This window comes from Nipponia nippon, unplaced genomic scaffold, assembly GCF_047370975.1.
Source record: "Nipponia nippon isolate SJK-2023a ecotype South Korea unplaced genomic scaffold, ASM4737097v1 scaffold_5, whole genome shotgun sequence".
Classification (NCBI taxonomy): domain Eukaryota; kingdom Metazoa; phylum Chordata; class Aves; order Pelecaniformes; family Threskiornithidae; genus Nipponia; species Nipponia nippon.
Genome location: NW_028262369.1, coordinates 57139661 through 57153591, shown reverse-complemented (window position 1 = coordinate 57153591; position 13931 = coordinate 57139661). Strand labels below are relative to the sequence as shown.

General features: G+C 49.0%; 1 protein-coding gene across 3 annotated transcripts in view; it reads right to left on the bottom strand.

Annotated features, from left to right (window-relative positions):
* Positions 1-13901, bottom strand: part of SLX9 (SLX9 ribosome biogenesis factor) — a 58954-nt gene extending 45053 nt beyond the window's left edge. For 2 of the 3 annotated variants that reach the window (XM_087731367.1, XM_087731368.1), the window contains exons 1-2: positions 13735-13900; positions 11788-11896 (exon numbers count right to left, since the gene is read on the bottom strand). In XM_087731367.1, the coding sequence (XP_087587493.1) occupies positions 11788-11896; positions 13735-13866 (241 nt within the window). In that variant the 5' untranslated portion in view covers positions 13867-13900. Of the gene's footprint in view, positions 1-11787; positions 11897-13734 lie in introns of all 3 variants that reach the window. The other variant, XM_087731366.1, reaches the window with a different exon arrangement.
* Positions 13902-13931: the final 30 nt, after the last annotated feature.

The window sequence follows — 13931 nt, the reverse complement described above, 5'->3', positions numbered from 1 at the left end:
TTCAGAAATATGTTTGACAGCTTGACACAACTCCATACCGATGCTGGAGACAAGGGAAGGGCTCTGACTTCCAGGGCTGTCAATCTGCCCTTTCCACAAGCGCTTCTTCATCCCTCTTGGGATTCAGTTTCTCAATTCACGCAGTGTTCAACTGTTCCTCTCGTGCCCCATGAGAGGGTTTCATTACTGGGACTTGTGCTGTGTGGCATCTTTGCCACCACTGCAGAACCATGCCTCCTCTCTCTTTGTAGCATTTATAATTTTGTAACTTGATTATGCCAAAGCTGTAACATTAGAACAGCAAAGGCATGGATTTCAGTTCATAACCCTCTTTTGTAACACTCCAGCTTCAGTACTCTCCTAAGCAGGGCTGATCTATTTTTGTGTAAGTAAGGATGTCTGACCATTTTAAACTGATTTAGCAGGAGAATACCAGGCTAGATTAGTATCCTTTTAAAGCTTTGGGAATGGTAATCACATGGAGCAAGACATGGCATGACATGCAAGCTGCCATGCCCCATCACGCCTGACCAGGAAGGCAACAAGGGACTGACACATTTGACCTAAAAAGCACGTGCTTCAGCACACAGCTTTTACAAAGGCTGGAGGAAAGCTTCGCAAAAGCACAGAGCAGCACCCCAGAAGCCTCACCAAATGAGTCCCCAGTCCCTCACTGCACCCTACCTCCTCTTCAGCCACCCAGCTTCAATGCAGCCCACAAAGCAGCACATAAAGCCTGCTCCAGGGCAGGCATGCACCTTCCACCATCACTAGTAGTAAAGGTTACGCAGCAGGCACAGCCACAGGAACAACCATAATAAGAAATTACATGGATCTGACACATTGTTCAAATTCCTAAGACCCATTTCAGGCTCTTCCCGCTACCAACAGCCTCCTCTCCCTGGAGCAGACTGCAAACATCTTGGCAGCTTTGGGCAATCTGGAAAATGTTACCATGTTTGTATCCAGTATCTATGACCACTAGCTAATTGGAGGATTATTTTTTTTTTAAAAACCTTAATTTTAAGAACAAGGACATAGCCACAGCTAGAGGGAGGGGAAGAAAAAAAAAAAAAGTTAATTACTTCCATAAATATTAACACGACTGATTCCCATGATCTGGCAGAAGGCACTTACAACATGGAAATGGTCTACCTCCAGAAGGGAAGTCAAAGCACTTGAAGCAGTGCAAGTTTCAGACACTCATTTAGCTCTTTTCATTTAATTGCACTGACTCTAATTAAAGTGGAGTTTCATACAGCTATTCTCACAGCTGGTACCACACTGCACAGACAATAAATTGTTAAACTAATTTTAAGCAGTGTGGATTTTTTACTTTTTAAAAATTATTATTATATTTATTTAAGATACCAGTGTCTTTAGCTTTCAGTAAGATTCCCACTCCAAATTATCCCAGAAGCTACCCACAGCAGGTCACTGTCCTCCATTTCAAGCAGTTCCCACAGCTCTTCACCTCTGCTGGAGAACTTGGTCAACTTGACTCTTGAAGCAAGGTCCCACCAATTTTCATCCTTTGGACTGAAGCAACAGAAGAGCGCTGTGGCTTTGAGGTGAGTCGTTGCAACCTACAATCATATGTTTGAGACATCATGTAGACTGAGGTCATCTAACTTCACTGGAGAGGCCTCCCATACCACAAACCGCTATCAGAGCTCCTCTCAAACACCATGCAGATTTATAATGGCCTGTTATAAAGCAGTCAAACACCAAAACTGCCTTTACAAGGTGACCTGGCGTTGTCAAGGTAAGAGCGGCTCCTAATGATGCAGTCAAAAGACCAAATAAATTTCAGCCAAAAAGCAAGGAAGAAGGAATAGATGGTAAATTGCTACCTACAGCAATTTACCCAGGTATGGTAAACTGCCACCTGTCACCTTATCAAACTAGCAGGGTGGCTATCCTGGATGCAGCCTCACTCTGCCAGGCAGGCCAGCATGTACCATTCCAAGCTCTTCACCTGCTCTCTCCTTTCTACTTCAAATCAAGGCACAGACTCCTTAGGGGAACTCCCGTCCACAGTCAAAAGCAGCCTGCCAGTAGCCCTAAGCCTGAAATAAAAGTATTTTCAGCTACTGTCAAGTCCAGAAACCTATTAGTAAGTGGCATACCAGGTTATCAAAAGTTAACAGCATTCCTACTCCAGGAGGTTCAAGTTTTCTGCTTGCTGCTATGCAAGAAAGGAACTGGGCTCCCCCCTGCCCCATGCCAGTCGGTGCTCAGCTGGGACTGATGGCCTCCTGGCAGGGTCAGAGTCTCCTTCTGCTCAGTGGCACTAGTTCAGGCTCTCACTGTGGTGCATCACACTAGTCAGGGTGCAGTGACGGACAGGGTTAGTTACAGCTTAGCTCAAGGCATGGAAGCGAGCAATGCTTTTTGGACAGCGCTTCTGTAAGCAGGCAGAGGAACCGCTCCTCCAGTCAACGTAAAAAGGACACATATAGTGTCCTTCACTGCCATTTCTGGATGCCAAGTCATTATCTTGGGGCTGGGGAGAGAGGTCAAGAGTGTCACTTTGCCTGTTTAATCCCTGCCCAGCATTTCCCCTTTCCTGGGAATTTCTCCTTTCTTGCAAATTCTTTTATTGGAGGTTTCAAGCACTTTCATACACAATGTCAGAGAAAACACCAGCTTATGGAAGGAAGTTTGCAGTTTGACCTGAGACCTGCAGGTTCCAGTCCTGGGACACACCCTTGACCTGTGCAGGTTACACGAAGGACAACGGGCACCTTGCAGAAGGTATGTGGGTGGGGAGGAGAGAAGCACGGAAAGGAGAGGTGTGCAGTCCACGTCTGCCCTGGGACAGAGTGCTCACGAGCTGAAGCTGGCTGCACTTTTTGACTATTTCATGTCTACTGGGTGGCTGAAGATAGAGTAGAGATAAGAATATGAAAGAGAAACAAGGAACTGCCAAAATGGTTGCTGGTTTTCCTGAGCCTCTCTCCCCACGTCCCTCAAGCCTGAGCAGGGAAGGGGAGCTGGTCACTAGCCAAGGCTGGATGCCTGCTGGTATGTGTCATTCTCAGTCTGTTGGGACAGGCAAGGGATACTGCAGAGCTACTCTCTCTGCCCCAAGACCACAAAAAGCAGCTGCCACTGCCACCCCCATCAGGGGCAGTAGAGGAGTGGGACAGGCTGGAAGCACAGCTTCAGGTGATCAAGGCTGAGCTTTATCCAAGCTGCAATAGCTGAAGGCTCTTTTAATGGAGCTTGGGTGCCCTGTTTTAAAGCCATGTTGATATCCAGTCCCCACCCATGAAAGCGAGAAATCCCAGCTCAAATGCCACTCAAATAGCTGCTCCTCCTAGGGCAGTGTCCACATGCCAAGTAGAGATTTTCAAAGATGTTAAAATCATTTCAGTGCAACACCACGAAGGGCTTCGCCAATAGGCTACCTCTGACACCAGCTTTAAGTGAGACCATTTCAACGCTCCCAAGATTCATACAGACCAAAGCCTGGGCAGCTAATAACAAAGACAGATGGAGCAGGAACATCTTGTCATTTTGGAATAACACAGCATGTCGCATTTTACACACACATTGGAGATGCTACAGCCGCTCCTCACAGGCTGCTCACTGTCATCCTTGGTTTCTGGAGCAAACCGTTTTCACCCCTTTCCATCTGAAGAGTGTTACAGTGGGGAACAGCTTGAGAAAGGCACTCTGCACAAAACAAACATCAAGACGGTGTGACAGCTGCCAGCACAGAATTAAACACTGAAGAAAAGTGACAGCAGCAGAATCGTGAAGATCCATCACCTTTCCACACCAGGGACGTGGCAAATGACCAACACAAGCAGAAGATTTAAAAATACCCCAAACTCACATTAAGAAAAAGCAGCAAAGGCTTAAAATTGATATTCAGAAAGGATGTATTCATTAAAACAAGCAGGATTACATTTTTTTTTAATCCTTCAACTGCTAAACACTCCAACATGGCAGAAAAGAAAAATAAACAAAAAACCAAAACAAACAGGAAACCTCCAGCTTCATGAGGCCAGGCAATGCACAATACCCAGGAAGGCACAGCTGAAGGGGACTATGTGACATAGCAGGCAGCATGCTGTACAGGAGGTGAAGGAAAAGCCCAAAATATATGCAGTGGGAAGGCTGCCGATGTCTCTGGCCTGTTCTTACTGATTCACATCACCAAAAATCTGCTTAAAGAAGGTGCACAGCACTAGGAATAGACACAGCAGGAGGGCAGACTCACACCATGCTCTGCAGAGTAACACAGCAAACATCTTCCCAGCAGAAGCAACCTGCTCCTGTCAACAGCACAACTCTAGGATTTGCACAGAAGCATTTCACAGAGAAATGTGATCAGTGGTAAGAACAGAAGAAGAAGAACCATAATATTTAAAGGCCACAAACAAGCAGGAATCCAACGAACAGATACGAATAAATTATGGGACACACAGATTTGCATCCTGCCAGAGCTCCTGAAGGGTAACAGGGGACGGGCCACAGCTGCAATTCTGCAAGTACAACAGTGGATCCACTGCAGTGGTAACCATGAGTCCAGACACTGCAGGAGCTGCAATGCTGGAACAGGAGAGGTCTTACATGGATTCTGGCACATCACCCATAAAAAAAAAAACAAAACAAAACAAAACAAAAAAAACCCAGGAAAGAAAATTATGCCACATGAAGTTAGTGCACGGTCCCACAGCAGGACCATGATGCCAACCAACCACAGCTTTTCTTCTTCTCATTTGAGGCTACAAAAGGAGAACAAAATTGGACAAGTGGCTGCAAAGCCCAAGAAGAAGGAAGCAGATATGCAACAGACACAGCAAATCTGGAACACCAGAGCAGAAACCGAGGTGCAAACCAGAAGGGCATAGTCAGTGACTCTGCAGCGGGAAGCTTGGTAACAAAAGGAACTCACAGAGTATCTAAGAAAGCGGAAAAGCAAGGCTGTACGCAGCCTGCAGACTCCAACAATTCCAAGCTGTCAGGTTCCTGCTTGGCCTGATTTTATTCTCTCCTGTCTCCACATTTCTGCAGGAGGAAAAACAAATTCCTTCTCTGTCAGATGCTCAGTAATTTCATTCCTCTGCTCCCTTCTGTGCCACTGACAGAGGAACCCGTGCTGCGAGACAGTCCTGGTCGTCAGAGGATGAAAGCTCTCAAGATACAAAGGAAAAGTCAGAGATTTTACAGCACGCATGCCTGAAACTCCCCTATAGCTTTGCATCACATTGTGCAGATCCAGGCTTCAGCAACAGCAAGGCCCAGCACAACCTCTCTTCAGGCTAATGTCCTATGTCACCCTGTGCCCCCCACCTTGGTATAGAATCATAGACTCACAGAGTGGTTTGGGTTGGAAGAGACCTTCAGAGATCATCTAGTCCAACCCTCCTTTCATCTTTCACTAGATCAGGTTGCTCAAAGCCCTGTCCAACCTGACCTTGAACACTTCCAATAATGGGGCATCCACAGCTTCTCTAGGCAACCTGTTCCATTGTCTCACGACTCTCATCATAAAAAAATGTCTTCTTTATGTCCAATCTAAACCTACCCTCTGGTAGACCTTATGGTCTCCTTAAGGACCCTTAACTGGTCCAGGACCAGAGGCAGCAAATGGTTTTAATCCATTTCACATTTTCCTGGCTCACCAGTGGCACAAAGAGGAGCTACTCTTGCCACAACCTCAGAAATCAAGGTGACAAGCTAAGGTTTTGCAAGCCATTCTGAAGTGGTAGCATTTGTGCCGTTGCACTTTTGCTTTCTCAACAACACATCTTGTCACAGTTCCCTTCTGGAGAAGCTGAAAATAAAGCAGGAAGCTGCCAGTCCAGTTGTTCATATCATTCCACAACTGGTTCATCATCCACTCCGAAAAAAGAGACATTCCCAGGCAACTGTTTTGCCTGGGCCATGCCTGAACAGGCCCTTGCTTCAAGGAGCAAGCACTGAGGAAGGAAAGCTGGGGGGGGGGGACGGGGGGGGACCACCACCCCCCCCCCAATACGACAGGCAATTATTTCTGACTTAGTTGGAAACATTTAATTCCCACGCTACAAAGGCTTACACAGATGAGATTTATTCACGCACACTAGTAACAGAGGTCCTTGCATGGATTAGATTATGGCAAAGCATTTGATTTACATTACGTCAGTGGCTAAGTAAACTACACTGATAGGAAGCAATCATTCAGCAAGCAAGCAACTTATGGACTTAACTCCAGTCTTCACAGTGATGTTGCTGGCTTTTGTTACGTACGAGCATGTGGAAATCACCTAGAATCTGATGTTAAGATGAGCTAATGATTAAAGACAAGAAGCAGAGCAGGAGAAAGTAGTTGCAGCACGTCTGCTTCACAGTATGACATGGCTCAGAGCTCCCCGTATTAAAATACCATTTTAGACCACTCATTGGCTTTCTAGTGTCACACATGCAAGACTTGCCTAAAATTAATTCCATTTTCGTAACATTTTTTATCACAGTTCCACCCTTTCCTTCTCACGCCACAAGAATTACTGATGCCAGAAGACACCTCACTGATACCTCGCACCGATCACAACAAGCACACTGTATCAGCCTTGTATCTAAGGGAAGCAATGAGACCATTACCATGAAAGTAGCAGATACTTTGACAGGGCACTCTGCCTCCACCAGATGCACCAGAAATCCTCAGAAATCTGTGGAAATTCTCAGAAAAACAGGGCCTTCAGTTGGCAAGAACCAACACCACCAGTTTATCCTCCCAAAACAAGGGGCCTCTTCCCATCTCCTTTCAGCCCCAGCACACACCTGCACGGGCACACACAACCACTTGGGTTAACCGAGATGCTAACCCTGCTATAGATGCCGAGCTTTCTGACTTGCATATCATGCTCTTCCCTGTTGCCTCAGAATAACCGCAGCCAAAAGAGTAGCAAAAGCTGGTCACTTAACAAATTGAGGAAAATTACGGGGAAAAAAAAAGCAGAGAGAGAGGTCTCCTCTCTCATTGGTGGCTACAGGCAATAGTCCCCAAGCCCCAGCACAACAGTGGCTTGGTTTCCTACAGGATGACATCCATCTGGCTCCAGCACATCAAAGCAGGTCTTCCAGATGAAGCTTTTCATCACATGGCAGTAACCATGCTCTGCTGTTGTTTAGTTAGCCCCCAGCACATCACACAGCCCCACGGCTGTGGTCTCAGCCCTCTTCTTGCCCCAGCTGTCCCACACTGCCCTGTGGCAGCCTGTGCCCCCTCCCTGCACATTCCAGTGGCCTGAGCCACCACACAGCCCCCCAGCTGCCTCTCTGCACTGCACACAGGGACCCTGTTGGATTTAGGACCACCACCTGGGGCTGGAGATGCCTGTCTCCAGTCCTGCTGCAACACTACAAGCCATTTCCAGGCCTCAATATCCCTCCCTTTTTCCACCTAAGACCCAGCAAGAGCAGAACCACCACACTCCACCTGCACATCCAGGTGGACTAGACGAGTCCTTGCATTAAGAAACCCTGACAGCTCCCTCCATCAATCTGTGCAGCCCCTTTCTGAACCCACAGAAGCATCCAGCACTCACATCACACACGAACACAGAGCCCAGAGCTGAATTCGCCATGTGAGACACAAAATGTCTTGTTTGCGTGCATGTCTACCATCTGCTATTGCCATTGCTTCTTCCAGGTTTGTAGTGGAAGAAACAGCAGACAGCCACACCCACCCTCCCTCACCATGCAGTTTCCATCACACCCTGTCTTGCTGCCTTCCCCCAGCTGAAGAGCCTGGGGCTTTTCCTTTAGGAAAAGCTAAACAGGCATCCCAGGCCTCTGAGCAGCCTTGCTGCCCTTCTCTGAACCTTTGCTGGTCTGCTACATATTTTTTGAGACAAGAGGACCAGGGCCACACAGAGCATCAAATTGCTGTATGTACCATGGACTTATTTATGGACCATAACAACACTCTCCAGGTCATTCTCTTTTCCTCCTACTTTCCAACAGCCAATTTGCTTTTTTTGACCACTGTTGAGCTCTAAGCTGACATCTTCTAAAATCTAACTCAATTCCAAGCTCTTCCTCAGACTAGATTTTAATTGGAAGAGACCAGACCTGTAGAATGATGCACAGTGTAAAAATTCAGTACACGAGGGATATTTTTCATTTGCCACTATCAGCTGATTTTACAGGTACTCCAAATAATTCAGTGAATTCAAAATGTCACCTCTTTGCCTCCTGTCCAAGCTGCCCTGACTGTCTTTGTCAGAGCCCCATAGTTCAGGCAGCCTTTCCCCCCCACTGCACCCACAACCCACACTTATACATCTCCCTACGCTCCCATCCTTCTGCAGGCTGCTTTGAATGAAGACAAGGCAACTTGAAACCTGCCTTAGGAAGATGGGGAGAAGGCAGTCATCCTCTTTGACAACAAAGCTGAACACAAACCCTGAGAAAAACATCTGTCCAGGCCAAGCTAGGAGAGATGATGCTTGCTACAGATGTTAGTCCCAACCACTAACAGCATCTGAGGCTTTCAAAGAAGCACTTGTCCTTCCCTGCAGCTTGCTTCTTCAGCTCTCCATCACCTCCCAAATCTAAGGCATTCAAAAGACTTGGGATATGGCAGGGCACAGTCAGCTTATGGCAGATGCAGGAACATAACACATCTCCTGCTGCTGGGCTAACAGTCCTCATTTACCTCTCTCAACTCCTGGTGTTAGAATAAAAAGCTGATAGGAACCAAGAGTCACCTCATCTTCTCCAGAGAAAATGAAGCAGAATATTTTTTCATGAGCACAGATACCTTCACAGCTGGACAAAAGGCAAAGAACTTCTACAAAAGCTGCCCTGAGGGCCCAGGCCACATGAGAGGAAGGAACCACACAGGCATGGCAAATAGGCAGAGGATGGACAGAAAAAGTGAGGAGTCAGAAAGTACATCCTAGGCATAGAAGGCAGAGAGGGAAGCCAAGGAAGTAGCCAGTCAAAGATGCACCATCATAGTCATCTACTCATCCCAGTTAGAGAAGGACAAAGAGACAAGACAGAGAGGAAAGGGAGCTCCACAATCCTTCAAGTCTTCCAGGCAGCCCCACAGGAGCAGGCCTGGCTGGCTCTTCCCCCTACACCACCACCTCAAACTGGTCCACGAGCAACTGCTCTCCCTGCACCATGCTCTGAGGACACCAGGCTTTCCAGGTGTCTTCTGCTGATCCAGCCAGCCACTACCCTCTCTGAAATAGTGAGGTGGTGTGCTGACAGGCGGAGCTGCAAGACAATGTCACCACCTCTTCTTCCTTACTTTTCCAGCAACAAGCAATCTCTCAACCCCACACATCCTTCTGGGCCAGCTCCACATCTCACAGCTTCAGAATTAGCAGAGAGCACTCCAGCTCACATAGCTTTGGTGCTTGGGCTCTGTCAAGACAGAAGTTCAAGCACAAAAAGTTCAAGCACAAAGCCAAAATGTGAAAGCCCAAGTGGAGAAAGGAACAGAGGCAGAACAGTAGTAGTAGGAAGGTCAAAAGTTTTACCCGGAAACATCTTATGCAGATACCTTTGACCAAGCTGCAATGCCATGGAAGTACAGCCATGGAGAGAGACACTGGCTTTCTGGGAATTACACCTCCAAAAGCAGAGGGATGCAGGGTCTAAGGAAGAGAGATAACAGAGCCAAAACCCGTAGCTGCCAGCTGAGCTTGGTAACCCAGCAGAGGGTTTTCTGCCAGGTCCAAGGCCTGTAATGGCTCCCTTGTTTCACTCATGCCCTGCAGGCTCATTTTAAGCCCACACTGAAGTCTTCCTGGCTGTCCCTAAGATATCTTGGCACAAGGCCAGGTCGTAACACAAGACACAGAGATAGCAGCAATCTTAGATAATGTGAGGCATGTGCGCACACACACACAGGGAGGACAAACAGTTTTCTCAACTGCCACATAGCATCCTTGAAAGAAAAAAATCTTCTTCAGCTATGAAAAGCACAGGAGATAGAGAGAGTAAGCCTACCTGCAGTCTGCTAACTTGACCTTCTCAGGGCATGAAAAGCAAGTGGGAGAGAAATACTTTTTTGTCTTGCTATTAAATCTTCAAATAACAATGTGTAGGAGAATCCTACCTTCCTGCCCTGTGCGCCGAGCTAAAGGGGGATGGGAGGAAGGGGGAGAAGGGTTGGAGTCAAGTTGAATTTCCTGCTGAACAGGCTCTCAGCTGACCAGCGATCCCAGGAGACAAAGCCCGTCTGCCTAGAATTTCTTTTCTAACTCCAGGGTGTCTGCCATTGTATGCATAGCCTAGTTACAGTTCACTGAATTAGCACAAAAAAAGGACTTGATTTCCATAATGAAAAAGCCTCCACATGGCTCCAGAGTGATACAAGAAGAAAGAGCACAGCAGCTTGGGAAGATTTAAAAAAAAAAAAAAAAAATCGAATCACTTTTTGCCTCGTTGAATTGCAGTTTTGAGCCCCCAAATGAACAGCTATTTTTAGCTGATCATCTGGAAAGTGCAAGGGAGCGCTAAGCACTGGGCTCAGCATCACTGTCTGCGGGAAGCCAGCACGCAGCCTCAAGAGAGGGTTAAACATAGTCAGGCACTGCACATCTGCATCATCAGCATTGCACAGGGACCAGCAGCACAGGTCTATTTATAAACCAGACATGTAGAGCTGTAGCCTGCAATGAAAGGCTAGCATTGCAGGATGTCAGTCTTCAACAACATGATGTCTAATTTAATTAGAGAGATGGCTATGTTCACATGCACACACATATGCACACATCTCCTTTTCCCAAGAGAGTTATGAACAACAAGCTCAGTGGTTTGAAAACAATACATTTCACAAAGGTTTCTGTGCAGAGGGCAAGTATCTCCAGCAAATCTGTCCTCACACAACCTTCCCATTCCCTCACTCTGTGACCAAATGTGACCAATGGGCTATGGCTGCTACAGCTCACTACTGCTTGGGTAATCACCAGCCCGTGGGTGGTTACTGGGTTTGTTTGTAGCCCTGGGCATGAAAACAAAGTCACTGTAGCAGTATTAATCTGCATGGAGAGAAGAAATTAATTGAGTTTGCAAACAAGGTATTTGGGAGTCACGCACCTTCTGCACCAGGACAGATTGCTGTGCCATCAGTTTCCATTTAGAAAGGTGAAACCTGGTTTCACATACAAAGCTCTGCCTGCCACTAAGCAGCTAGAGGGAGCATTTCCTTGTTGTGGGACTAGAAAACAAAAGCCTCTGTCATCTTCTCCCTGATCCCACTCTCACTCACAGTACTCCCTGGTGAGCTGGACTCTCTTGCCCAGGAGTCCTTGAGCGAGGGACCTAGCAACAGCAAAGGACAGGAGGAGAGAACTGGCTGCAATCAGGCTGCCATGGATAAAGCACTGTTGACACACAACAAGCAACTAGCTGACAAAATATTAGGGTACAAATGGCAGCTGCTGGTGAGGCAAAAGCAGCTGCAGAGGAAGCCTGGAGACGAGGTCATAGCCTGGGCTCTGCTGTCACCTCAGCCCCTGGGGCTGCATGAGGACATCCCACACACATGAGGACATCCCACAGGTGGGGACTCCAGCTGCACAGCACAGCCCGGCAGCCATCAGGTAGCCTGAAGCTGGTTCCCCACATAGGGAGCACTAAGCACATACGTGCCTTTCTGCCTCTTCCAACCCCAAACAGAAACCACTTTTAAAAGCACCTGCAAGGAACACGGGCAGCTATGTTTGGGTTCAATTCGCCTAGGCTTGTTCTGACAGCCACTGCAAATACAGTCCCCAGTGCCTATGCTCACAACCTAATGTGGCACTCGTTCAAAAAACAACAACAAACCTGTTCTGGAGGAAATGATGCTTCTGGAGTCCAAGTCAAGCTTCTTTACTAGAGTATCAGGGTCAATCTTCAGCCCGGAAAAGACACCAGAAGATGAGAAGTCCCAGTCCTTATCCAAAAGAAACATTAAGCAGGAGTCAGTACAAACACCACTAGGCAACATTCATTTAAAAAAAAAAAAAAAAAAAAAAAAGAAATCAAATCCAGCACCATCCAGACAGGAGCAGGGTACACACTCCCGTGGTAGCATGCAGGTGCCTCTCCTGAGCAGGCGGGGTAGGTAAGTCACCCCACCAGCCTGTTGCCCCCAGGCTCTTCCACCCAGAAGGAAGTTTCATAAAGTCATGTTTTGGACTGTTCTATTCCTAACAGATTTCTACCTGAACTCAGCCTCCTCACTCAAGCAAATTCAGGTTCAAAAACAGCTCCTAGGAGAACTGTGAACAGCATCCTTAGGAAAAGCCAGATTTATTACAGGTATGTAAGTATGTAACAATACAGATAAGCAACAAATGAGCAGATTAGGGGCCTAATCCTAAACTGACGGACATTAAGCGGATTCAGTGACTACTAGCAACTTACCAAATCTTCAGCATCTAGTTCCTTTAAGCGTGCAATACCTCCCTAAGTCCTAAGCTTTGCAGTAGCTTCTCTGGTTGGCTTAGAAGAATTTATTTTAGCCAGCAGTATCTCCCAGCACCGACACATAACTTTATAGTGGTATAAAACCAGCTGTATATGGCACAGCCTACTCCTCCCTCCTCACAAGGAAACCTGTAGGTGCATAAAAACCGTTTACTGCTGTTCTGTCTTTGCTGCAAGGGGGCTGGGGGAGGCACCCAGCTTTAACCTCAACTGCGTACTAATAACACAGCTGGTGAGACCAGACATGGTCTAAATCTCCTAAATGATTGTGTGTAAACTGACAGGTCATCTCCACCTACCCTAACCTGAAATCGAAGAGATCCACTGCAAAACAAGCCAGGGAGCCTCTTACCTATCTACTCCCAACACTTGCTGGTAATAATCCCCACTACCGCATCCAAGTTGGCCCACCAAGACGTAGCACAGGCACCTGCTCCCCCAGCAGCAGGAGCAGTGCTGGCATGTGTCTGTCACCACCACCTCCCTAAGCAGGCTCTCCTCTCTGCATGCTAAAGGCCTGGGGAGGCTACAGTGGCTGCCATAGCGTAGTTGCCATAGCTATGGGGGCTACCATAGCTGCCACTACGTGGCAGTTCCATCATCGCGGCGGATGGTGCGGAGCGGCAATAGCCACCACCGGAGCAGCACGCTGGGACTCCCACGGTGCACAGGCAAGACCTTGCGCTGGAGCCCTGAAGCTCCAGGCTCCCTTGCTTCGCCTCCCCGCCTGCTCGGACGAGCTGTGCCCTCGCTGGCACACTCCCGCTGGTGATAAGCAGCCCAGCAAAGAGCGCCACGGCAGCGCCGAGGCCGAGGAACAGCAGCAGGGGCATAACGCGACTTTCCTCAGTGGGAAGAGACCGGCCTTCAGGAAACAGCTTCACTCAATCTCCTGCCCCTCTGAGATCCTGTCAGCTACCACCAGTGCTTCCCCATGTCCGAGGGGTGTCCTTAGACACCCTGCGAAGCCACGCCTGCCGGTGCGGTGACATCCCGCGAGGGTCCTGCGCCCGTGACGGCCAACGCGTGGAACTCCACGGCGTCCCATGCGCTCGAGAGACCGGGCCGGGCTGGGACCGCGCAGGGATCGGGTGCCGGCCCGGCCCGACCCGCGCCGCTTGGCGGCGCAGGCGGGGGATCACCGCCTCAGCCACCCCCGAGTCGCCGTCACCGGCCGCTGCCGGGCCGGCCTCTGGCGAGCCGCCACCGCCCCGTCCCGTGACCGCCACCGCCCGCGCGCGGGAGGCGGGGCCCCGCCGCACGCCACGCCGCGCCGCGCCGCGCCCCGCCCGCCCCTGCTACCTTGCCGGCCGCCGCGCTCCAGCCGCCCGCGCTGAGGCCCAGGCCGAGCTCGAGGAGCGGCGGCGGATCTCGAGTTGGCCAGGGCCGGGGAGCGGCGCGGTGGAGCCGCGGGCGCTTGGCCTTTCCCACCATGGCGGGCGGCGGGGCGGGGCGGAAGGGGGCGGGCCGGCCTGTCGGGTTCCGGGGCGGGTGCGGCA